At 39.9% G+C, this 25,000-nt stretch overlaps 1 protein-coding gene across 2 annotated transcripts; it reads right to left on the reverse strand.

Annotated features, from left to right (window-relative positions):
- Nucleotides 1-236: 236 nt before the first annotated feature.
- On the reverse strand, nt 237-23,470 carry pde6c (phosphodiesterase 6C, cGMP-specific, cone, alpha prime). 2 transcript variants are annotated; one of them, XM_079845414.1, is made up of 22 exons: nt 17,978-18,601; nt 15,676-15,828; nt 12,502-12,591; nt 12,284-12,424; nt 12,127-12,201; nt 11,986-12,050; nt 7,989-8,055; nt 7,638-7,685; nt 7,267-7,416; nt 7,038-7,181; nt 6,890-6,955; nt 6,655-6,801; nt 5,972-6,079; nt 5,780-5,889; nt 5,605-5,692; nt 5,425-5,525; nt 5,232-5,339; nt 5,083-5,146; nt 4,920-4,994; nt 4,742-4,825; nt 4,394-4,547; nt 237-2,411 (listed from the first exon to the last, which is right to left on the reverse strand). In XM_079845414.1, exons 1-22 carry the CDS (start codon nt 18,443-18,445, stop codon nt 2,356-2,358), a joined length of 2,562 nt encoding a protein of 853 aa, XP_079701540.1. In that variant the 5' UTR covers nt 18,446-18,601; the 3' UTR covers nt 237-2,355. The 2 variants fall into 2 exon arrangements, with proteins under 2 accessions (XP_079701540.1, XP_079701541.1); XM_079845415.1 differs by lacking the exon at nt 17,978-18,601 and adding an exon at nt 23,431-23,470 and having other exon boundaries at nt 238-2,411.
- Nucleotides 23,471-25,000: the final 1,530 nt, after the last annotated feature.

A 25,000-nucleotide genomic window follows, 5' to 3' on the forward strand; every position in this document is an offset into this window, starting at 1 on the left:
ATTTTGCTCTATATTGTAAGATGCACCGAGAGAGAAAAGTCGTTCGTCTCGGCTGTCAGCCAATTACCTGAGCCTCTTTACCTGGGGATGATCCAGCTTTATTAGATAATCCACTGCATGATAGAAAAGTCATGAGAGCTTCCTGGCATGCCCTCTAAAGCAACCTGACAGAACTGTGCGGTCACCGAGACCTCAAATAAACAGCAGTGGTGGTCAAAGACTACTCGAAACTCCAGAAAGCTCTGAATAATGTGTTTATTTGTTCACATGACATCATTTACAGTATCGTATATGTGCAGTAGTATTCAGTAAATCAGAGGATCGGATATCAGTTCCACGCTCACGGCAAAAAATGCAGTACATATTATTATACACAAGCCTAACAAAGTGTACAAACCATTAACCTGAGATGAGATTTACTCACTTTTGGCCTCTTCCGTCTGATCTGGATTTAAAGGGTTTGACATTTTAAATGCAGTCACTAGTTCCAGTGAAGTTATTTAGACCGCCGTGGCCCCTGTGATTGGATTAAAGGCCTTAACTGATTTTTCTAACAAGCGGATGTTGCATAAGAATTTGATTTGTCAGGACATTTACTACATCTCTTCGGTGGTCATTTCATATAGGCTATATACACTTGTTTGGTTGGTCAAATCAGGAGCCTAGTATTTTTCCTAAAAGCAGAACGACATCAGGCGATATCAGTGTGCAGCTACCCGTCCATTTACTAGTTCAAATGTGACCGCCGTCATCAAATTCTCAAAGAAAAAGGAGACTTTGACCTTACGAACTGGGTTAGTGGCTTCTGCCAGAGGAGATATCTAGAGGCTTCAGCAGTCTGCTTTAAATAAACATGGTATTTAAAGATTAAAACTGAGTGAATCTCAGGAGCTGCTCCCCCATCAAACTCACTTCAAATCTCCTTATAGGTTTACACATGTTCAAGAACTGACCGTTCCCTCGTCGCAGCATATGATGTACTTTCTGTAAATATTCCCTGACATGTCGTACCTCTTGCTCGTGCCTCCATAGAATACCACTTAAAAGTAATTCAAACGTTTGGTATAAACAAATACCTCTATGTTATCAATTGATATTCTATGTAATACACTCAATGTTATACTTTCGATAATACATTATGGTTGAAAACTATGTGCAATGCTTAGGTATCAATAAATGGTTAAAGAACAAACATCAAAGTTCTGGTCATAAATGTTTCTCCACAGCTGGATTGTTCCTGAATACATAATCCATTGACCCACAATTAGACCGTTTCACCTTCTCAGCTTCATTTTCCTTGAAGAACAAAAAAGTAGAAAAGCGTTTGTATCTTTTAAGAATTCAAACGTCCCGTGTCATATCCATCCAAGCACAAATGCAACAAGTGGTTGACGATGTTTAGCGTTAGCAGTGCCATCGTCATTGTAAAAGACACTTGCTAATAAGCCATCGGCCACAACTTCTAAAAGCTCTTATTCAAATGAGTTGGTCCTTCACCTTTAAACTACTGAAAAACATTTGAATTGCTTTGTTTAGAGTTGAAGTGTGTAGTTTTATGGGATGTTTAATATGCAGAAAAAGGCTATAAGTTAATTTCACCAAAAAAAAGGTGCTATCAAAACAATAAACAGCCTGGCAACTGCACCAATGGCGTTTGTTTTGGGGGCAGGGCTATCTGTTTGACCAATTGCCGATGGGGGTGTGTTTAGGAAACTTGTTTGAAAACAGCAAATCTTCATTTGGTGGCACAGACATTACACACTTCACCTTAAAATGGTAGTGAATTCATCAAAATTAGAGAAAAATTCTGGAAAGATTCTGGAAAAGATTCTGAAATTATTTGAGAATTTTGCTGTTTTGATCAATTAGTTACTGTCAAGAAAGTTATTCATTTTGATTGCTCTAATTCATAATGCCACAACTGTTATGGACACCAAGTAAGCTCTGTGAACTACAGCACATTAAACATTCGTACAGAGTTGCGTTTCGGCCACCATTGTGTGGCAAATGTAGCGGTTGCATGCGCATTACTTCCTCCAGCGTAGTTAGATGTTAAAAGGTACAGTCAAGGTGAAATCAACGATTAGGAAAAAGCATGAAGTTGTCTATATGGTGAAAATTAGCTGGTGCTCTAGGCTGGCACCTCATCAGAAAGAGAATCTGACAGGTACAGTACTTCCATTTCTGGTGAATGCCTACGTGTTCACTTGGAGAAGGTACGTCCGAGGAAATGAGACGGAAAATGGAGGAATCTGGTGAAAATGTAGTGATCCTAGGAGCACGTTTCACCTCCCTCTACATGTTTGCCAGCTGGCCCAGACTTCTCTGTGGCTCTGAATTTCTGGCGGGTGAAGTTTAAAATATGGTGCAGGTTTTGGACTTTCCTCCCTCTCCAGGTTCCTCACCTCCGGCTTCAAAGAAAAGCAAAAAAAAAAAAAATAGGGTAAGAGAAAATTGTTGTAGTTGATGTAACAGGTTATGTTATACACAGGCTTTCAACCTTAGTCAGTATTGGTGAATTGACCTATCGGTAAGCCCCTCCCCTCGAATGCAGATGAGCCAATGGCAGTTGAGTATCAGTTGCACAGGGACCGGAACTCTGAAATCTTTAGGTTTCAGCGCCATAGAGAAACACTGAAAGATCTGAAGCTCTCATCGTTTTGATGGTGTGACTGGGGTAATGTAACACGGATTCCAGGTATCCTGAGAGGATTTTCTGGCTCTCATACTCTCATTAAGTTGCGATTAAAGTTAGTGAGTCCATGCTAACCTACAAACCTAAATAGCGCACTGTTCTCACATCATGTAACATTAACAGTATAGGTCAAAAATCACATATATGAAGGTCTACTTTTTAGTGCCTTTCCTTATTAAACTGGTTAAATGAAAAATTATTTAATCTTACCCTGCTGAGCCTGTACATGAACAGTGTAGATTCCGGATGTTGTCATCTGCGATCGTGATGACCGTAACATGAGGCTACTCCCACATGCATTGTGATCTAGAAACCCTCGCTTCCAAATGAATCTTGAAACCCACCATATTTATTTTAACATATTTTATATATCCCTCCATGGCATATTTAAGTCCCACTTGAATGCTCCTCGACTAGAGGTGGTCATTCTGTGTCCAAAAACATCTTGAGGTTTTCACACTGACAGCTGTCATTGTAAGAGTTATGCTGCGTCCCAATTCGCCTACTTATACTACGACCTAAAAGTATGTACTCTTTTTGTGAAGAAAAAGTACTTTTGAGTGTGTAAGCAGAAGAGTATGCAAGCTTTGGGAAATACTACTTCGTCATCTGTAACGGACTCTGATGCTTAGTTACGTGCATCCCGTCACCGTTTAAACTGCCCAGTCAATCATCGTCAAATTCAATAATGATGCATTTAAAAGTTAATGGCCAAACGTATCATTACAAAAGTTCACAATGCTGCTGCTGCAGGTGAAATATAATGTGGATAATATTGAATAAATATCTTTTCGTCAGGTAAAATACTGATAATTGCTCACTCAAACCCCTTTATCTAACCCTCTCTACTTAACCGTCGGACTCGCATAACCGTCATGTTTGTAGTTTTTTAACACTTTTTATCCGCGTTTGTAGTTCTAATCAAATCCTCGTCCATCTCGCAATGGGTTGTGGGCAATATCAGCCGTTAAGGCCTGTTCACACTGGAACGATTTTCGCACGCGTTTATCGCCGACGTTTAACGCCTCGGGACTAAACAATGGGCGCCAATGTGAGTGTGCACACCGACGCGCAAAACGGCAGGCGCAAAAACATCAGTTTTTAAAAAACGCCTCGGGTTCGTTTTTTTATTTTGACGCAGCTCGTCAAAAACTGGCCGACCAATGAGATCGGGGCTTTTGTTCACGTGCCTGGAGCTGCTGAAGTGACAGTAAAACACGACTGGGTGGCGCTCAAGCACAAAACGCTCTTGTCGAGCACACATTGATACGACGAAGAAGTAGTAAGTAGACAAAGAAGATGATGAGCAGCTAATGCTAAGCTCAAGACGCACTGAAAAACGTCACGAAAAACGCTGGCGATAAGCGCGCGCGATATTCGTCCCGGTGTGTTCAGGCCTTTAGACTCTTTTCAACATACTACGATTTGGGACATACTAATTCTTTTTTCGAATACTATTTAGTACGGATAGTATGCGAATTGGGACGCAGCGTTAGCAACTACATTTGGTTGTCCGAGTTAGCAACAGTAACTAAGGGGAGCGGGGCTTACCGATAGGTCAATTGTGTGCAGATGAAATCAAGGCTAGCTTTACCCTAGCAGACAATTCTTGCCATTTTCAGATCCGGTTCCCTCATCATTTCCTTTCCTTTATCTACTATCCCCGTCTATAAAAGTGGCAAAAACTGTCCTACGTACCTTTTTTAGCCTGCTCTTCTTCTAGTCGCTTTCGTTCGTTCTCCAAAGCGTCTACTTTTGCTTGCCAAATATCAGCCAGTTCCTTCCAGTGGACCCTGTTGTTGTTCAGGCCATCAAACATGGGAGTGATCTCTTTGTGGAACCTTGAAAATTCCTGTTTGAGAAAAGAGGCATGTTACTGCAAGCACTCACAAGCCCACCAGTAATTGCTGATCGATCATTCCCTGTCAGAACACTTTTGTAGGCAATTTTGTGCTGACATTCCAGGAAAAGCCATTATGGACAGTTGCCCCATTTTCTGCTTGCAAAAACCAAATTGATTCCAGCTTGACACTTTGATGGATTTACCTTGTACACAAACGAGCACACAAAGTCAATGAAACCACACTGCATCTTCGGAAGTTCGTCCGACTTGTTTCTGTCCATCATGGGCTGAGAAGAGATTCAAAAGATATATGTTCTTATTCAGGCACTAGTTTTCTTACAACGCAACCAATTGAATAAAACCAAAAACAAAGTATCTTACAATGGGTTGTTGATCTAGCACTGTCCTTTCCAGATCTCCCTGCTCCCAGAATTCAGCTGCCACCATGAGAGCCACCTTCAGAAGAAGAAAAAAAAGCGCCATTAGTTCACAATGACCCACGGACTGGATAATCCTGACCATGAATAACCACAGTTGCACATACTTTGCTCTGGACCTCCCATGGCTTGGTAATGGCAGACAAGTCGCAACCGGTCATCATCATTGCCCTGTTTGGAGTCAAACAACACGTCTTCAAATGCTCAATTCAATATTTTCTCAATTAGCATGGTACCAATGAGAAGTGATGCTTACATTATGATTTCCTTCCTAATGGGGTTGTTGGCCACATAGGCGACCATTTCCTTCTCATCAGTCATTGCTTCGGTGGCATCAACAATCTTCTGGAACATTGTCCTTTTTCTGTGTTGGGAAAGAAAATTGGACCATCATCAGTGTATGTTCAAGAGTGGCTCTACTCGAGGTGACGAGATGCTCGAGCGCTTACTTGAAATACAAGGCCAAGTCAGTCGCAATGATGCAGACATCGTGCAAGTGCTGCACGGTCTCAAACTGCCGTTTCTGCAGACTTTGGAAAATATTTACATTCTGTAAAAGAGCAAAACATAATGTTGGCCTGGTTACTGCATTAAACTCTGGAACACCTGTGCTTTGTGTCCCAACAAACCTCTTCTGCCATCAGCGTCTTGCTGTAGTCAAGATGGTGCCTTTCCAAGATGGAGGACCCATGAAGCTTGGCCAGAGGTGATCCGCTCCTACATTGGAAATGGATTGTGAGCAAAATGCCTTCCTTGCTTTATTGGAAAATGTTAGTCGTAAAAATGATATATATGCTAAATTACTTTGTCTGGTAGAGATTGTTGGTACCCCTGTGGTCAATATCGTGACAGAATGCAGCCGCTACCATCGCAAAGGCATCAAGGTCCGTGTAGTATCTTCTCAGCTTTCCGGTCTGTTAGCCGAGCAAACAATATTCAATTTTATGTCCTCTTTAATGGTAAATAGCATGATGTGAAGAAAAAAGAAAAACTCACTTGCAGGAGACAGAACATGGTCTGGCCCACATTAAACCCATGCCTCCAATTATGGTAGGTGATATCTCTGTAGCCCTTTCGTACGGTGTACATCCATCTGGTTAGGACCTGGTGTAAGTGTAGACAGCATTGAAGTAGTGAAGGAACATGCCACAAATCATGCACACGTGTTGCGTTCATATATGTTTTGAAGTCCAGGGAAATGCATGTATAAATGTGTGAATGGCGGACATTTGATTTCTGTGGAAATCTGCTAAGCTTTCTGTGTAGGTCTGGTTATTGCTAATCACTTGCTAAATAAACAGAGGCTTAAGTAATAAGATGAGTGCTAATTGAAAAATCAGCTTTCACACGACACTTCGCTCCATTCATCGCTTCCATTCATACGCATATGAATCCTGGAGACCGGAAACGCAAGCTCGTGGAGAAGTGTCGCATTTCGTAAAGTTCAAGTGTGGTGGACCAAAAGAATCTGAATTGAAAGAACACAAACTTTAAATCTGCAGCGTTGCAGGAAAGTGGAATAGTTTGTATATGTTTTCATTTTGGACTTTTGTTGAATTTATGTTTTTAACATAAGAGCATGACGCCATATCACGACCACCATTGCAGTGTCCGAAGAAATTGTGTGTGCTCAAAGTCTATCGTGTTGATGTGGAAATGCTTATAAAGTCCAGTCTCACCTCTGCTGGCACTTTGAACTTCTCCACCACTCCAAGTTCAAAGAAACAGCGAATACCACACTTGATGAGATCAACCTCAGTGAGAGGAAAGTCACTAAAACTAAATTCCAGCAGATCAACATCTTTGGCCACTGGTATGTTGGCTCTCTGTGTGTTAAAATACATACAGATATATTACAAATCAAACATCAGATGTTCACTATGATAATATATGTTTGGTTAGGGGGAGTCATACCAAGAGTTTGTACATTTCTTTCTGATCGCAGTCCTCTGGGATTTGGTCAAACTTCTCCTTTGTGTTCTAACAAGACACAAAATGTTTAGCCAACATGATAAAACAGACGGATAAACAGAACAGAGAATAATCTCGTACGGTGCCTCACCAGAATCTGTTGGACTTCAACTGGAGTGGCTTTGGTCTGGTACAGGACCATTTCCTGTGCGATTTCTTTTCTCCACTCCACCCGATTCAGTCTGTCATATGTGTCACAAACAAGTACAGACCATCCTAAGAATTGTGTTAGGGCCTGAAACAAAGTCCAAAAAACAGATTTTAGTGTTGCTGCGCAAGATTCTTGGAGCCAAAAGGATGGTGAGCATCTAAAGACTCACTTCAGTAATTTGTTCATCCTGCTCATCGAATGGCTTGCCATCTTTTCTATTGAAGAAAGTGGCAATACCAACAATTTCTTCTTTTTTGTTGACAATGGGAAGGGACAAGACGTTTTTGATGACGAAACCCAACTCGTCCACAGCTTCTTTCTGAAAAGTTGCAAAGAAAAAAAAGTCAAATTATAACAGGTTTTTTTTAACAGTGTGATGATTGGGGAAAAAATTGTCTCCGTGCCCGATTAACTAATCAAAATTAAGACTGTTTTCCAGCTCAGTTTAAATCTAGGGTAACAGGTTTGTGTCTATTTCAGGTGTGGATTAGGAATAATATGAGCTCTGGGAAGGATTTATCCTGGGATGGCTTACAGTACCTGGAATGTGAAGTAATCGTCAGCAGCAACATTCATCATGTTACAAATCTGCAGAAAGAGAAATAAGATTTTCCCCGTCAACATAGGCAAGAAGATGGTAAGCAGTCGGGTAACCCATTAAGCATCTCATCACGACCTGGGTTAAGTCGTTATTTATCCTGGTTATAAAACAACTTTCGTCTAAGTGCTTGCTTAAGGGCACAATGATGAAAAATCAAACCAGCCCTGAGCTCTATCCATTTTGCCACACTAACATTATGGAAACATGGTTTTAGGATAATGTACTTTCACAACTGCATAGTTGGATTTTGGATTGGATGAATTTTGTTGAAGAAAATGCTTTGGACTTACAAAGCCGTTTTCAGCCACGTAGGTGGGGAGGCCACTAACAAGTGCCCAATGGTCTACAGGAGGGGTCCTGAAAGCAGTAACATTCAAATGAGAGAGACTGCAAGCTAGTACATTATATGGGCAAAAGTATGTGGACACCCAAACACTTCACCCATATGTGCCTGTTGAGTATTTCACTTCAAAACTATAGGGAGTAATAGTGAGTTGGTCCTTCAGAACAGTTTTGACTAGACCACACTTGTCTGGACCGCACTTTGGGCCAGATTTACTAACCGCTTGCACCAACGCAAACTCTCCTTTGCCGTTAAAAAACTACACCCAGTGAAAAATGAGCACTGAAAAGGCATGGGTACGGTTATTTTTGCGGTTGAACTTATTGCATATGCATTTGTAGTTTGAGTTTCCCTTTCAGACGCAAAATTTATAGGAGAGTATTTAAATGAAAGATTTGCGCCTGTCAATTCACTGGTGTTTACCAGATGCTAACTGGTAGATTTATGCTAACTGGTAGATTGTGTTGGTCATTATGGAAATGATCCGGCTGCGTCTGTGTTCATTCATTTGCGAGTCGTCAGTAGATCATTCAGTAGAACTTTCCTCTTCCAAAATGGCTCTCTCGCACTAATTTGCCCTGTTTAGTAAATCTGGCCCTCAGTGTTTAAGTTAATTAGATATCAACCGATATAGTGTTTTATAACCAATCCTGATTATTTGTATGTCCGATAACTAATGTGCAGAAACAATATTTATTGTTGCACCTCTGTTTCTGCATAATTTCATCCAATGCCAACAACAAAAACAGCATTTTTAAAATAACAACAGCAGCAACAATATTAACAACAGGCAAACGAAAGAATAATGTTTTCAAATGGTGAACATAAATAAATCTATCAACTTTGCATAAATGTAATAATTTGTTTGAAAGTATTGGATGGAAACCCAAGAATAAGAATTAGTTCACTCGAGAGATTTGAGTGTTTTGGTTTGCCACCCGTGTCTCTAAAATGTGCAGTAACAAAGACTTTAGATACAAAGACGGCGCACTTTTATTACCATGAATGGGAGAAAGTGCAGCGCACAATATGGCGGAATAAGTCCCGCCTTCTAAATAAAAGAACCAATTGCTAAAAGGGATAGTTAAAGGGATAGTTCACCCAAAAATGAAAATTAGCCCATAATTTAATAGTAATATTACAAAAGTCGAGGTTAATCCAAGCATTAGAATTGGATTTATAGTTGCTCTGTTTTTGAAGTCCATAAAAAGTGCATCTGTCCATCAAATAACTGCTCCACGCGGCTCCGGGGTGTTAATAAAGGCCTTCTGAAGCGAATCGACGCATTTGTGTAAGAAAAATATCCATATTTAAAACTTTATCAAGTAAACTTTCGGCCGACCGCATTCTGTGGAAAAGTGTTGAATGTTGAAAGTGAAACTCAAGATGCGTACGTGACGTCATGACGAGCGGACCTGGTCACGTTAGTCTTTCGATCGATTGTTGAACTTTCAACAATTTTTCCATATATTGAACAGGGAAGGCGGTCGGCCGAAAGTTTACTTTATAAAGTTTTAAATATGGATATTTTTCTTACACAAACGCGTCGATTCGCTTGAGAAGGTCTTTATTAAAGGTGAACTATGTAAGATTTTTGCAGTAAAATATCCAAAAACCACTAGGCCAGTGTTATATATTTTGTTCAGTTGAGTACTTAGAATATCCCAAATGTTTCCAACTATTTGTAAATCGTGAGAAATTGCTATTTTAACCAAGGAACCGGGACGTGTGATCTATGCGTTTGAGGGAGTCGCCTGTCGATTGCGTCATATCTGCGTTACCCTCGGTTTCCGGTTTTATTTAGCAGAAACGCTGTACTCTCACTGCAGTGTGAACAAGTGTCATTGCAGCCGCAGAGCGAACGTCATAACTTAATTTTCAACACACTCAGATATATCTAATACGATAAACAGAGTTGTTACCTCACACTCATGACTGGAAAAGAGGAAGTGGCGCCGGCGACTGTGGCATAATAAAAGTCCCGCCGGCGACTATGCCATAATAACAGTCCCGCTCTTCAATCGCTCCAGCGGCCTTGCTCAGCTCCACAACACTCGGTACTGCTCTGCTTCAAACTACAGTAATGTTAATAATCGCATCCATGAACATGATTTCTGCCCGAGTCCTATCCTGACTCTTTTCCACCGGCTGTGAGGTGAAGACCACATGTCCCAAGATTCTGCGCTCAAACGTGGCATCATCAAATTATGCCTTTGTTTTGAACAGGCGACCTCTAGTGGACGGAAAAGTTACATAGTGTAGCTTTAAACGCGTGGAGCACGTTATTTGATGGGCAGATGCACTTTTTATGGACTTCAAAAACAGAGCAACTATAAATCCAATTCTAATGCTTGGATTACCCTGGACTTTTGTAATATAACTCAGATTTTATTCGTCTGAAAGAAGAATGTCATATACACCTAGGATGACTTGAGAGTGAGTAAATTATGGGCTAATTTTCATTTTTGGGTGAACTATCCCTTTAAGTCGTGTCACTGCAGCTGCCGTTAGGAGCTCAAACGGATTCAAATATGAAATTGAATCGGAAGATTGGTGTACAGCTTTGGAGAAGTTGATGTTTCTCCATTTAAAAAGATAGGAGCTGTACTTGCATGACTGACACAGCTGCCAAAGACTATAGATATAGAAATCACTCTTATTGCTTATGAATAGAAGAACCTGCAATCCGCAATATCTGCCTTCTTATTAAAAGAGCCAATCACTGATTGGTAAAGTTATTGCGTCACTGCAGCTGCCGTTAGAAGCTCCGGTTCCTATAGAAACCTGAGACTCGCACTTAGGACTGCACATGTGCATTGGCTCGTCTAGCCTGAAAAATAAGCATTTTTAACGCTATTTATGCATAAGGAACAACATTTATGGGACAGCTCACGTCAGATTTTGTTGCTGATTTGAAAAATGTAATTTAATTGAGAGTTCGGCAAGCAGTTTATGCTATTTCAGGATTCCCCCCATTCAAATAGATAGGACTTAGATGCCCTAAATAGCAGCCCGGAGGCGTTGCAAATATGGCCGCCAAGTGAAATGATTTGCCTTAAAGGGACTTTGGTTGTAAGCCTCATTGAGTTTAATAAAAGAGAGTAATGACTAAAATGAAAGAGAAAAAGAAATGCCCATGTGTCCCGGCTCTTTGTTGTCCTTAGAAGCAACAATGAAAACGAATTAGCCAATTCATGTTTTTGTCGCTGTCAAAAATAAGTTAGCACTTATTTAGCTTAGCACTATTTTGAGTCTTTTAAAGCAGGTGTGTTTGCAGCAAATGATACGTGCATTTCATAAGCAGTGCTACTCTAAAAAAGTCATTCATTACTAGTCACTAATTACATCTTCAACAGTGTAATGCATTACTTATAACAAATGACTTTTTTAGTTGAACAATACAAGAATAGACATGAAACTGCTCTTTTAATTCTTTCAAATAAATAATATAAAATGTCAAATTATTCTTGAACTGACCAAAGCATTTAAAAGGAGATGGTTACATTTCAAACATACATTTTAACATTAGATGATAATTCCACTATTGTTTTATATAGAATTGCTCTATAGTCTATACAGTATTTAATGCAATTACATCAGAAGTAACTGTAATTGATTTACAGTAAAATGAAGAGTAATCCCTTACTTTACCTTTTCAAGGGAAAGGTAATTCAATTACAGTAATTAATTACTTATTAATGCATTACACCCAACACTGCTCATTGTCACCCGTGTATTTAAACTCTCTGAAAAATGCGGGAAAATGATTGGTTGATCTCTACAGTTCATCCCAAAGGTGTCTGGTTTGGTTCAGGATTTGTTCTCACAGATATTACTCGATTAGCCAATCTCGCTACAAAATGGTGTCCATATAGTTTTGCCCGTGTGGTGTATGTGTGGCAGAATACGTGACTTTTCATAATACGAGTAAAAAAGATGCTTACGGTATGACTTTGATCTCTTCTTTGCCTTCTAGCAGATAATCAATGATCTTGTAGAAGACGACTTCCTGTTAGAAGAAACAAAAAGTTATAATAATACTAGACAGCACTGACTTGTTAACCGAAGAGAAAGAAAGTTGTTACCCTGCCGTCAGGTGTCTTCGGGCCTTTGTACGGTTCCACGTCTCCCAATTTAACCGGCCACTCATCGTAGAACTCCTAAACAATCGAAGCAAAGTCAAGCGTTTTATGAACCACTGCTCAACGACCAAATGTAGGATGTTCATCATATGTCACAAACCTTTTCTTTGGTCATGTCCAGGAGGCCGACAGAGTACCTCTCACACTGGAGGTAGATCCTGACGGTGTACAGGGCCTTGTGAAACTGTCGCTCAATGTCTGTCAACTCTTCAAACACTTTGCTCGCAGACCATAGAAGAACCTGTGGCGGTGCTTCAGTCAGAATCAAGTCTCAAATCACAGTCAAACATCATTAGGTGATGTAGTCCAAAGCATTACCTGGCTTCTTCTAGATTCCACATTAAACATGTATGTAGTGAAATGCTGTAGGGCGATGACTGTGGCAAAAGTAATGTACTTGGTGAAGAGCTGAAAAACATTCACATTTTTGTTATAAATTATTTATCTGTGCACATTATTATTGTATATACATTCATGTGCCCTCATAATCTTTAATCCAAATAACATCCCCTCCCTCTTGCAGCTATGTTTCTTCTCTTCTCAGATGAGGGCGGGGCAACCTGTCACTCACATGAAATCGACCAATAGCAAAGCACAACCATCCAATCAATTCCCGATGGACAAAATCAAGTCCCACCCTACATTTTTTCTTGTTTGACAAGTCGTTTCACTCATCACAATATGGAAGAAAAAAACTATGGCAACTTCTATTTCATGATGACTCTTTAAAAAGGCAATTAAAAAGGTTAATTGGATGCCCATTGTCAGTTAGCATAGAGATTTATGAAGCAATGTTCATACATTAGTCACACGATTCAAAAGCTTTCTTTTATACTTAAAGCTACACTGTGTAACTTTTTTTGTTTATTCTTAGCTAAAAACACTTAGTTCTTTCAAAAATATGTGCTCATTAATGTATATTTACTTCTTTCAAGTAATAAAATATTCTCGTAAGTTTATAATATGCCATTGAAAATACATACGGGTCAGGGGTTCGAATGTTGCCCCTCCATCTTGAAAGTACATAAGCCAAAGAGGGACATAACCGTAAATTCAAGCTTTGCCTTTCGTGTTTTAACACTCGATGGCACCGTGTCGAATGTTGACGAGGTCGAACTGGAAGCCATGTTAATCTTGGACTAAATCGGCCACCGTAGGTGTTGAAACGAAATCGGAATTGAGAGGAACAGAAACTAATATTCACTGGATGGTCATATACCTTTTCACCGCTAGATGGGGGAAAATATCACACAGTGTAGCTTTAAATATTTGCATGGAGAACTCCTTGCGATCGCATACATTTCTATCCACCTTTTTCCTACGGCCCATGACGAAGTGTAAAACCTTTAACAAATGACTTACAGCAGCCCCTGATAGCACACGTACATCTCAGAGACGTCCGTTCGATGTGCGTCTTTTCATCTGCAAGATGTCTTTTTCATAGCGTTTGATCATCTGCAATACGTCTCTAAGACATTTCCTGTCAGGTGTTCAATAGACATTTAGAAAACGTCTTTAAGATTTAGAATGTATGTAAAACTGACTTTTTAAAGATGATTATCAGATGTTTGTACACAGCAGATTAATTGCTTTTTAACAGACATCTTGGAGACGTACGTGTGCAAAGCTTGATTATTTCTGCAGCAATATTACGGACGTGTTAAAGATCTCTGTAGTACACCGTCTGGTGCTACTTGGACATGTCATCAGTGATGATCCCAGGATCAACAGTAGTAATACATGTCTGTATTATGTAACATACGCTGCCTTAATACAAAATGTTCATTAACTGGAACATTGAGGGATAATATTTCAAGTGATTTCTGTCATTTTGATGGACAATTAATTTTGCTTTAGAAACATTTCAGTAAACGCTGCTAATAAGTATTAGAAGTGAAAAGAGACACTTAGCCTATGTTTTAAAGCATCTGCCTGAAAACAAACCTGGAAAGTATGGAAGCTTGTTTCCGCCACGATTAAAACAATTTAAAAGATAATTGCGACTTTTTATCTCACAATTTAAAAAAAACTTTTTTTCGCAAATGATAATTCCCCATTCCCATTATACATTTCCTCGCAATTCTGACTGTATAAGTCCCAACTGCGACTTTATATCACACTATTCTGACTTTATGACTTGCAATTCTGACTTTATATCACACTATACTGACTTTATATCTCGCAATTATGACTTTATAGCTTGCAATTATGTAGCCTAGAAATCTAGACGCACCCTAGCAGCAGAAAATATAATTTGCAGCCAGGGTCGTCTAGCAACTCTCCATTGGCTTGCGAGCTGAAAAAACCAAACTCTAGTCAGGCCAATCACATCGTGTATAGAGTCGGTGGGCGGGATTTACATAATGACGGCAGAGTTGTGGAGATTCCGCGTGCTACTTGTAAACAAAGAAGCTGGCGAACAGCGGTCTTTCGAATCGGCTTTGGTCGCGACTCTGGAAGACTTGGAGTTAAGCTTTTCTTTAAGAAAAGAACAAAGAACGGCACTAAAGTCATTCTTAAGAAAGGAAGATGTGTTCAGAGTTTTGCTGACCGGATACGGCGAAAGTTTAATCTATCAACTAGCTCCGCTTCACCTTCTTCATTGCTCTGGTTGGTTGTAGCGCTATCCTATTGCGTGCAGAGGGAATTTGAAAGACAACTGTTTATCCGCCCCTCGGATTGAGCCCTGCCAATGGTGTGTTCCCAGACCCAACATCTTGATGTGGGTCTGGCTTGTCAGACTAGCAATTCTGACTTCTTTTTTCAGAATTGTGAGATATAAAGTCCAATTCTGAGGGAAAAAAGACAGTTTACATCTCACAATTCTGACTTTATATCTCGCAATTGCGTCATAATTGTGAGATATGGAGATGTATGAAGCAATGCTCACATATTAGTCACACACTTCAAAAGCTTTTCTTTCTTTTCTCAGATGCTCTAAAACATAGGCTAAATGTCTCTTCTAATCCCTATCAGCAGTTTTTACTGAAATGTTTCTAAGGCAATATTTATAGTCTGTCAGAATGTCAGAAATCACTTGAAATATTATCACTCAATGTTCCAGTTAATGAACAATTACCTTTTATATGTTTTAATCTCTAGTCTAGCGGAACAAGCTTCAATAGGAAATTGTGAGGATTTGGTAAGAAAAACAAGAGATTCTTAGTGCATTCCAGTGAATTAATCTATTGTAAATTTGTGGAGTTACTGTGGAATAGACTGGGTAAACCCAGCCTGATCTGCCGACGATTTGATTTCGCCCTGGCCTGCAACTCAGTCTGGAAACCTGTACATTCATTTCTACTGCTTCTGTTACACTTTTGTGGGAACCAATCACAGACAATTGGCGGGTTTAACACAATGACGGATAGAGAAGAGATGGGTCGTTGCCCGTTGATCACGCCTCTTGTGGTCTGATTGGTTGAAAGACTATCCAATTGCGTACAGAGTCATTTAATTTATGCTTGTTTATCACGCCTCTTGTATACTCACGTCTTCGTCTGCTTTGGAGAATTCATTTCCTCCAACTTTATTTATCGCCATAACCACACCGAGTACGTCCTTCCCGTTCATGAGAGGGGAAGTCAGCATGTTTTTAGTGGTGTATCCCGTCTGCTTGTCCACAAAGTCACTGAATTTGGAATTCTAAGGAGGAAAGTGGTATTAGTTAATGTTCAAAACAGACAAATTGGTTAAAATATAGATTGGTTAAAAACGATTTACTACGAAATATACATTAATCCCGCCGCCATTTTAAATAGCCTATAACGTTACCATGGCATTCATATGAAGACGCATATTTAGAGTTAAACATTATTTATTTATTTATTTCCACAGAATTGAATCTTTAGCATTTCCAGGGTATCATTTGGTTACATTTTAAAAGCTTATATGACAAAATAAATGTATTTTGAATAATAATTATATATTTTTAAACTTCAGTTCAGTTGTGAACAAGTATCTTTGAGATACATTTGAGAAGTGGCTCTTGTCACTGAAACTAATTCTGCCTAAATTTACACTTCTCTGTTATGTAGCCTAATGAAGGTTAATACATTTAACCCCGTCTTGGACACTTAAGCTGAGGTAACACCAGTGTGCCGTGATTAAACACTGCCTATAGCTTATGGAAGTATCTTTATGTTCATTTTTATCTTACTATTCACATAATACATAAGATCATGCTGGACGATGTCAAATGTATATGTCTCTTAGTGAAGTAGCTACTGCAAACTTATTTAGAAAGCATTCACTTTCACATTTTACTTTGAAAAAATTATGAACCTTAATTAAGTGAAAGTGACATGAAGGTCAAGTATGGTAACCCATAATCTCTGCATTTAACCCATCCAAGTTAGTGCACATATCAGTGAGTAGTGAACACACACCCTGAGCAGTGAACAGCCAGTTTTGCTGTAGCGATTTGGGGTTTGGTGCCTTGCCCAGTCATTTCCTGCTGTTATTGAGAATCAAACCCTCAACCTTTGGGTTACCAGTCTGACTCGCTAACCATTTGGCCAAGACTGCACCATTATAAGTGAACAAGTGCAGGCTAGCAGGAATACAGAAAATAAGCTGCTTTTCTGCAGGGGGTTGACTGACCTCAATGACCATGGGACAGAAAAAGTTTAATCCTTTGTCAAACTAAAGGTCGACGTTCAGGTAACAGACTCACCTAAGAAGCCTAAGAAGTTGTTTTGCCTACAACATGCAGTCTTTTTATAAATGAACGTGTGTAAAGCATATTACAGCTCTATAAAGAGTGGACTTGAGGAGCTCTTTCTCCCTGAACTAAAATTACTTTCACTGCTGTAACCTAATGCCATATTAATATTAAAATAATATTTTTGACTACAATAAAATCAGTTTTTTAGATGTTACCACATTAATAACAATGTGGATTATCTGCATAAATCTTCATCTATTAGAAATATAAAAATATTGCTTATTGGCCTTTAAAAAAATTAAAAACTTACATTTTGAACACAATTTACATATTACGCAAAAACATAAAACGCTAAACGATTTATAGGAAATTACAGTGGCTGGACATAAGAAATAAACGTTTTAATGCAAAACAAAGAAGTTGAATTTTTTGTCTAATAACAGTTTGATTATAGGCAAGTTTTTACACAAAAATAAAGTTGATACAAGATTTGTGGCATTTAAAAATTATTTGAAATTTAGCAAAAAGCGGCTGAAAAAAAAATGCCTTACACTCTCAGAAGTACCAGCAGTATATATATTAACCCAGCTACCAATAAGTCTAATAAACGTTATTTGTGAATGTTCTCTGAACGTTCAAAATGTCCATTTTTTTTTTTTCAAATAAAAAAGTTTTTTCTTGGTTATTCAGATTTTTGCAAACATTATGGGAACGTTACTTTTGAATGTTCTCTGAACGTCCTAAAAATAGTACTAACATAAAAAAAAATGTACAACTAAAACATTTCAAAGCGTTCCATGAATTATATAGATAATGTTTTTGTGCTAACGTTTTAAGAACATTATTAAAGACCAGATAACATTCTAAAACATTACTTCTGCCAGACCGTTCTGTTAGCCAGGACCCCCTTCATTTAAATTTATTTTATATGGAATATAAGTTTTTTTTGTTTTTAGTTGTTTTTATTAAAACATTTTTAAAGATATATAAAACTATATATATATCTTTCAATGTATGCTGCTTGGATTTATTGTGTTTGGACACATTTGTTTATTATTTGCAGAGTTTAATAAAGGTTTTAGGTTTTTTTAAAGAGCTATGGAAGACAGCTTTACGTCTTTTACTCACCTTTTTGACATCGGGAACATTAGCTGGTTTTTTGCTGGTTGCTATTTGGCCAACTATGCCAATGTCAGTAGGGAACACAATTTCCGACTGAGGGTTGACCAGGTTGGCCTCGTATTTCGAAGTAGGGGTGACGTCGAAAAGACATGTGGCGAGCTCAGGGATGCCGTTTCTCGCTCGGTGTATGAAATAGCTGCAGCGGTCAGCGTTCACCAGCATACATATCCTCTGCAGGACCTTGTGCATGGCCTTTTCCATAACGGTCTGCGAATGCATTTCTTTGATCATGTCAAAGATGATGTTGGCCTCCTGGATTTGGCTGACATCCTTGAACGAGGCCGGATCTTTGATGTCGAGGTTCTCGGCGAAAGCAGCGGCGAGGGCCTCGCATCGGATCTTCTTGTCAAAATACTCTTTGGCGTACTGTGGGTTATTCTCCAAGTACTTTTCCACACTATCCTTGTCTGCCATTTTGACGTGCGCTTCTCTGGCCGTCCACTCACAGATTCATTACTTGTGGGATGTCAGGATGAAAAGTGAAGCTTCTCAGTGGCCTCCTTCAGACAGGTGCATCCTCCAGTGCAGAGATCAGTGCTGGTCTCCTCCGACAGGCTGCCAGAGAATAGTGGCTTACAGGCTGAAGGGATCAAAGCGGCCGCTAATTAAAGTGACGTCATGACATTAAACCCCTAAGCTTTCTTAACCTGCAAATCCCCACCCTGATCATTTTATGTTAGACAATCCCGTCAGAGCCAAACGCCCCTGTTTTCTCCCGTGGAGAAAGTGTCAGCAAATGACACAATATTTGTCACATCAGTCTGTCGATTAGACTGATGGTGCTTCTGATCTAATACATCATCGCCGTCACCAGCGCTTGTGTGTTTATTGAGCCCAGTATGTGCACAGGGACAGAAGTTGCATGCTTTGATCTTCAAATGAGTGCTAAAATAATACGTTTGTGGAAATTGGGATTGGGATTATGGGTTATCATACTTGACCTTCATGTCACCAAATGAGTAGTTGATTTAAAATTTCAAGTACTTCATTTAAAACATTTTATTCAACCATTTTATATTATGTATACACACTCACCTAAAGGATTATTAGGAACACCATACTAATACTGTGTTTGACCCCCTTTCGCCTTCAGAACTGCCTTAATTCTATGTGGCATTGATTCAACAAGGTGCTGAAAGCATTCTTTAGAAATGTTGGCCCATATTGATAGGATAGCATCTTGCAGTTGATGGAGATTTGTGGGATGCACATCCAGGGCACGAAGCTCCCGTTCCACCACATCCCAAAGATGCTCTATTGGGTTGAGATCTGGTGACTGTGGGGGCCATTTTAGTACAGTGAACTCATTGTCATGTTCAAGAAACCAATTTGAAATGATTCGAACTTTGTGACATGGTGCATTATCCTGCTGGAAGTAGCCATCAGAGGATGGGTACATGGTGGTCATAAAGGGAAGGACATGGTCAGAAACAATGCTCAGGTAGGCCGTGGCATTTAAACGATGCCCAATTGGCACTAAGGGGCCTAAAGTGTGCCAAGAAAACATCCGACCACACCATTACACCACCACCAGCCTGCACAGGGGTAACAAGGCATGATGGATCCATGTTCTCATTCTGTTTACGCCAAATTCTGACTCTACCATCTGAATGTCTCAACAGAAATCGAGACTCATCAGACCAGGCAACATTTTTCCAGTCTTCAACTGTCCAATTTTGGTGAGCTCGTGCAAATTATAGCCTCTTTTTCCTATTTGTAGTGAAGATGAGTGGTACCCGGTGGGGTCTTCTGCTGTTGTAGCCCATCCGCCTCAAGGTTGTGCGTGTTGTGGCTTCACAAATGCTTTGCTGCATACCTCGGTTGTAACGAGTGGTTATTTCAGTCAAAGTTGCTCTTCTATCAGCTTGAATCAGTCGGCCCATTCTCCTCTGACCTCTAGCATCAACAAGGCATTTTCGCCCACAGGACTGCCGCATACTGGATGTTTTTCCCTTTTCATACCATTCTTTGTAAACCCTAGAAATGGTTGTGCGTGAAAATCCCAGTAACTGAGCAGATTGTGAAATACTCAGACCGGCCCGTCTGGCACCAACACCCATGCCACGCTCAAAATTGCTTAAATCACCTTTCTTTCCCATTCTGACATTCAGTTTGGAGTTCAGGAGATTGTCTTGACCAGGACCACACCCCTAAATGCATTGAAGCAACTGCGTGAATAACACTGATTATCTCTTCATCACGGCACCTGTTAGTGGGTGGGATATAATAGGCAGCAAGTGAACATTTTGTCCTCAAAGTTGATGTGTTGCAGGAAAAATGGGCAAGCGCAAGGATTTGAGAGAGTTTGACATGGGCCAAATTGTGATGGCTAGACGACTGGGTCAGAGCATCTCCAAAACTGCAGCTCTTGTGGGGTTTTCCCGCTGGTCTGCAGTGGTCAGTGTCTCTCAAAAGTGGTGAACCGTGACAGGGTCATGGGCGGCCAAGGCTCATTGACGCACGTGGGGAGCGAAGGCTGGCTCGTGTGATCCAATCAGATAGACAAGCTACTGTAGCTCAAATTGCTCAAGAAGTTAATGCTGGTTCTGATAGAAAGGTGTCAGAATACACAGTGCATCGCAGTTTGTTGCGTATGGGGCGGCATAGCCGCAGACCAGTCAGGGAGCCCATGCTGACCCCTGTCCCCTGCCGAAAGTGCCAACAGTGGGTACATGAGAACTGGACCACGGAGCAATGGAAGAAGGTGGCCTGATCTGATGAATCACGTTTTCTTTTACATCACGTGGATGGCCGAGTGCGTGTGTTGCTTACCTGGGGAACACATGGCACCAGGTGCACTATGGGAAGAAGGCAAGCCGGCGGAGGCAGTGTTGATGCTTTGGGCAATGTTCTGCTGGGAAACCTTGGGTCCTGCAATCCATGTGGATGTTACTTTGACACGTACCACCTACATAAGCATTGTTGCAGACCATGTACACCCTTTCATGGAAACGGTATTGTGGCTCTTTCAGCAGATAATACGCCTGCCACAGAGCAAAAATGGTTCCGGAATGGTTGGAGGAGCACAACAACGAGTTTGAGGTGCTGACTTGGCCTTCAAATTTCCCAGATCTCAATCCAATCGAGCATCTGTGGGATGTGCTGAACAAACAAGTCCGATCCATGGAGGCCCCACCTCGCAAATTACAGGACTTAAAGGATTTGCTGCTAACATCTTGATGCCCGATACCACAGCACACCTTCAGGGGTCTAGCAATAAAATATGCACACATATATTAGATAAACACAATTTTTTTATGTCAGATGCGATTAATCGCAATTATGTGTGTGTGTCTGTGTATATATGTATTTTAAAATGTAACTTCTACTTTCATTACTCCAGTCTTCAGTCACATGATCCTTCAGAAATCATTCTAATATGCTGATTTGCTGCTCAATATATCACAAACTGGAGGCCAAAATTATGATTAAAAATATTGAGAAATCACAGTCCCTAAAATATGCTTACAACACTTAAATGCTTAAAATCATGATATCGAATACAAAAAAGTTAACAAATGATATATCAACCACCCAAACGCAAATTATTTTAAGCATTGTCCTTCTTAAACCAAGCTTGCAAGCTCTCCAAGTAAGAAGAGAACATCTCTGAATCGGGCTATTATTAGCATTTGTGCACTTTCTGCACCAGGAATGATGATGCACACCAAGGATTTATTCCCACCGATAGAATCTGTCAGTCAAATAAAGGGATCTGTCTCCTTTTTCTTTTATATAAAGGAAGTGTCAGGTAGCAGGCATACGGTACATAAAAAAGAAAAGGCCTTGCATCATAATGTACCTGGCTTTGTAAATCCAGGATTAAGTAAAAGTGATTATCAGGATATCCTCTCTTGAAGGGAGAGAGCTCGGCTTGGCACGTTTAAGTTCACAGTGAGGAGCCGACAGACACCGCAATGCTAAATTTATCACACTCGTCATTCATTTAATTGGATGTTGATGGATAAAATATCACACAAGCAATGTTTTAAATAGCCAACTGTGTGTAGGGTCTGATACACCTGCAAACCAAAACAAACAAGTGCGTTCATGTATTTATTGAGTGATTGGAGCAGAGCAGTGGTGCACGGAGAAGGACTTGTTTTGAGATATCAGGCCTCAGGCTAACGGGAAAGTCTTGATTTGTTGACCCTCATATATTCAAGATAACGTCAGCAATCCATCATCGTCATCTTTGAGCCGGAACACAGCGCTGTCTGATATTTACCCCCTCATTCCCAAACAAACATCCAAAAAGAATCACCATTTGTGTGTCAAGGATTGTCTGCGGGACATCATTAGCCTACAAAAATCTAGATCTAATGAGCTGAGATTAGGATTAGTTAGCTTGATATCAGATCTGGTTTACTTAACTTGTATTAGTAATGTTGCCAATAAGGCATTGGAAGATTTAACAGTTTTTGTTTGTATGCAAATTGTCCATAAAAATAGTTCCTCAGTTATTAGTTTCCATTATAGTAATAACAGATAATGTACTGTCAGCCAGTCTCCTGCTTACTAAAATAAATGACATGTTGAATTGATTTAAATCATTTTATTGTGTGCACAACGGTGTCATAAAACAGACATGAAAGCCACGCAAATTGACCAATCAGAATCCAGTATTCCAGTGAGCAGTGTAATAATATTAAGTAATAATTAGTAGATTTTTACCATGACATTCAAAAGTTTGTGGACGGTAATGATTTTGAAAGATTTTGCCTAAATACACAATTCTGGTGTCATCATTGTACAGGAAACCCTTTTGAAGTTATATAAAACACTGCTAAAAGTGATAAACATGTAAGTATATGTTGTCTGAACTGTAATAACTTTGATTTTTTTTGTAGCACCCTGCAGACAGTTTGGGGTGTTTCCTAGATTCCAGAAAATACTGGAAAGTCCTCGCATCAGGTCCTTTTGAATAAATCTTGCATACAACATGATACAGACAAAATAATTTTTTCCAGTATTTTCTGGAATTGTGCATTTAGTATGTGAGTATGGGAAGCTTTTCAATTTGGGTAGGCCAAACCCAGGCAGAAATCCCAAAAATGGTCCCAGGGCGTTATTTTAATATATTATAAAATGATTTATTTCTGTGATCCAAGCTAATATGCTGATTTGCAGCCCAAACATTACTTGATAAAAATATGAATTATTTTACCTCATACTTTTAAATGTCATTGTAGGTCACCTTTACATGCTGCCATATGCGCCATCCACAAAAAAGAGGTGTTGTAACAAGTTACATAAGGAATTTAGGTTATGAAAACCCAGCTACGTAACTTATGTCAATGAAATACTCTACTACACAATCATTTAGTTCACTGTTATCAACAAGGATAAGCTAAAATTTTCATAACTTTCTTCGAACAGAAACAGAAATATACACTCACCGGCCACTTTATTATTAGGTACACCTTCATGGTTCCGGGTTGGACTGCCTTTTGCCTTCAAAACGGCATGGCATAGATTCAAGAAGGTGCTGGAAACATTCCTCAGAGATTTTGTCCATACATGATCACACATCACACAATTGCTCCAGATTTGTTGGCTGCTCATCCATGATGCAAATCTCCCATTTCACCACATCCCAAAAATGAGATCTGTTGACTGCGGAGGCTGTTTGAGTTTAGTGAACTCACTGACATGTTCAAGAAACCAGTTTGAGATGATTTGAGCTCTGTGATGGTGTGTTATCCTGCTGGAAGTAGCCATCAAAAGATGGGCACACTGTGGTCATAAAGAGATGGGCATGGTCAGGCTGTGGCATTAAAACGATGCTCAATTGATACTAAAAAGGCCAAAGTGTGCCAAGAAAATATCCCTCTCATATTACACTACCAGCAACCTGAACCGCTGGTTGAAGGCAGGATGGATCCATGCGTTCATGTTGCCTCTGACCTCTGGCATCAACAAGGCATTTTCACCCACAGACTGCCGCTCACTGGATATTTTCTGCTTTTTGGACACTTCTCTGTTAACCCCAGAGATGGTTGTGTGTGAAAATCCCAGTAGAGCTGCAGTTTCTTAAATACTCAAACCAGCCCGCCTCACCAACAACCATACCACATTCAAAGTCACTTGAATCACTTTACTTTCCAATTCTGATGCGCAGCTTGTAAACAATGTCATGTAACGTCACATTTACCTCAGAAAAACCATATCCAGTGTCCATAAACTCGTTAGTCAGCTGGAAAAATGAACTCCAGAGAGGAGCATTTTGATAAATATATGCACCATATTACATATTCTACATATTCTCAAAAACCACTAGGCCAGTGTTATATATTTTGTTCAGTTGAGTACTTACAATATCCCAAATGTTTGTGTTTCCAACTATTTGTAAATTATGAGAAATTGCTATTTTAACCAAGGAACCGGGACGTGTGAGGGAGTCGCCTGTCGGTTGCGTCATAGCTGCGTTACCCTCGGTTTCCGGTTTTATTTTGCAGAAACGCTTTACTCTCACTGCAGTGTGTCATAGCAGCCGCTGAGCGAACGCACAGAGTAACGTCATAACATCATTTTCAACACACTCAGATGTGTCTAATATGGTAAACAGAGTTGTGTTACATCATACTCATGACCGGAAAAGCTGAAGTGGCGCCGGCGACTGTGACATAATAAAAGTCCCGCTGCTCGCGAGGCGTGTTGTGTTCATCTCTCATTAACAATCGCTCCAGCGGCCTTGCTCAGCTCAGCAGTAACATTAATAATCCATTCCATGAACATGATTTCTGCCGGAGTCCTGTCCCGATTCTTTTCCACCGACTGTGAGGTGAAGACCACATGTCCCAAGAGTCTTTGTTTTGAATAGGCGACCTCTAGCGGACGGAAAAGTTACATAGTGCACCTTTAATGTTATTCAATATTTAATGCATGTATGAATAAATCAGTAACGTTAAAGTTATGACAGCCACCATTTAAATGTTTAGATTTTTAAAAAAAGGAATTGGAGTAGAA

Source organism: Gobio gobio (assembly GCF_949357685.1).
Source record: "Gobio gobio genome assembly, chromosome: 20".
Taxonomy (NCBI): domain Eukaryota; kingdom Metazoa; phylum Chordata; class Actinopteri; order Cypriniformes; family Gobionidae; genus Gobio; species Gobio gobio.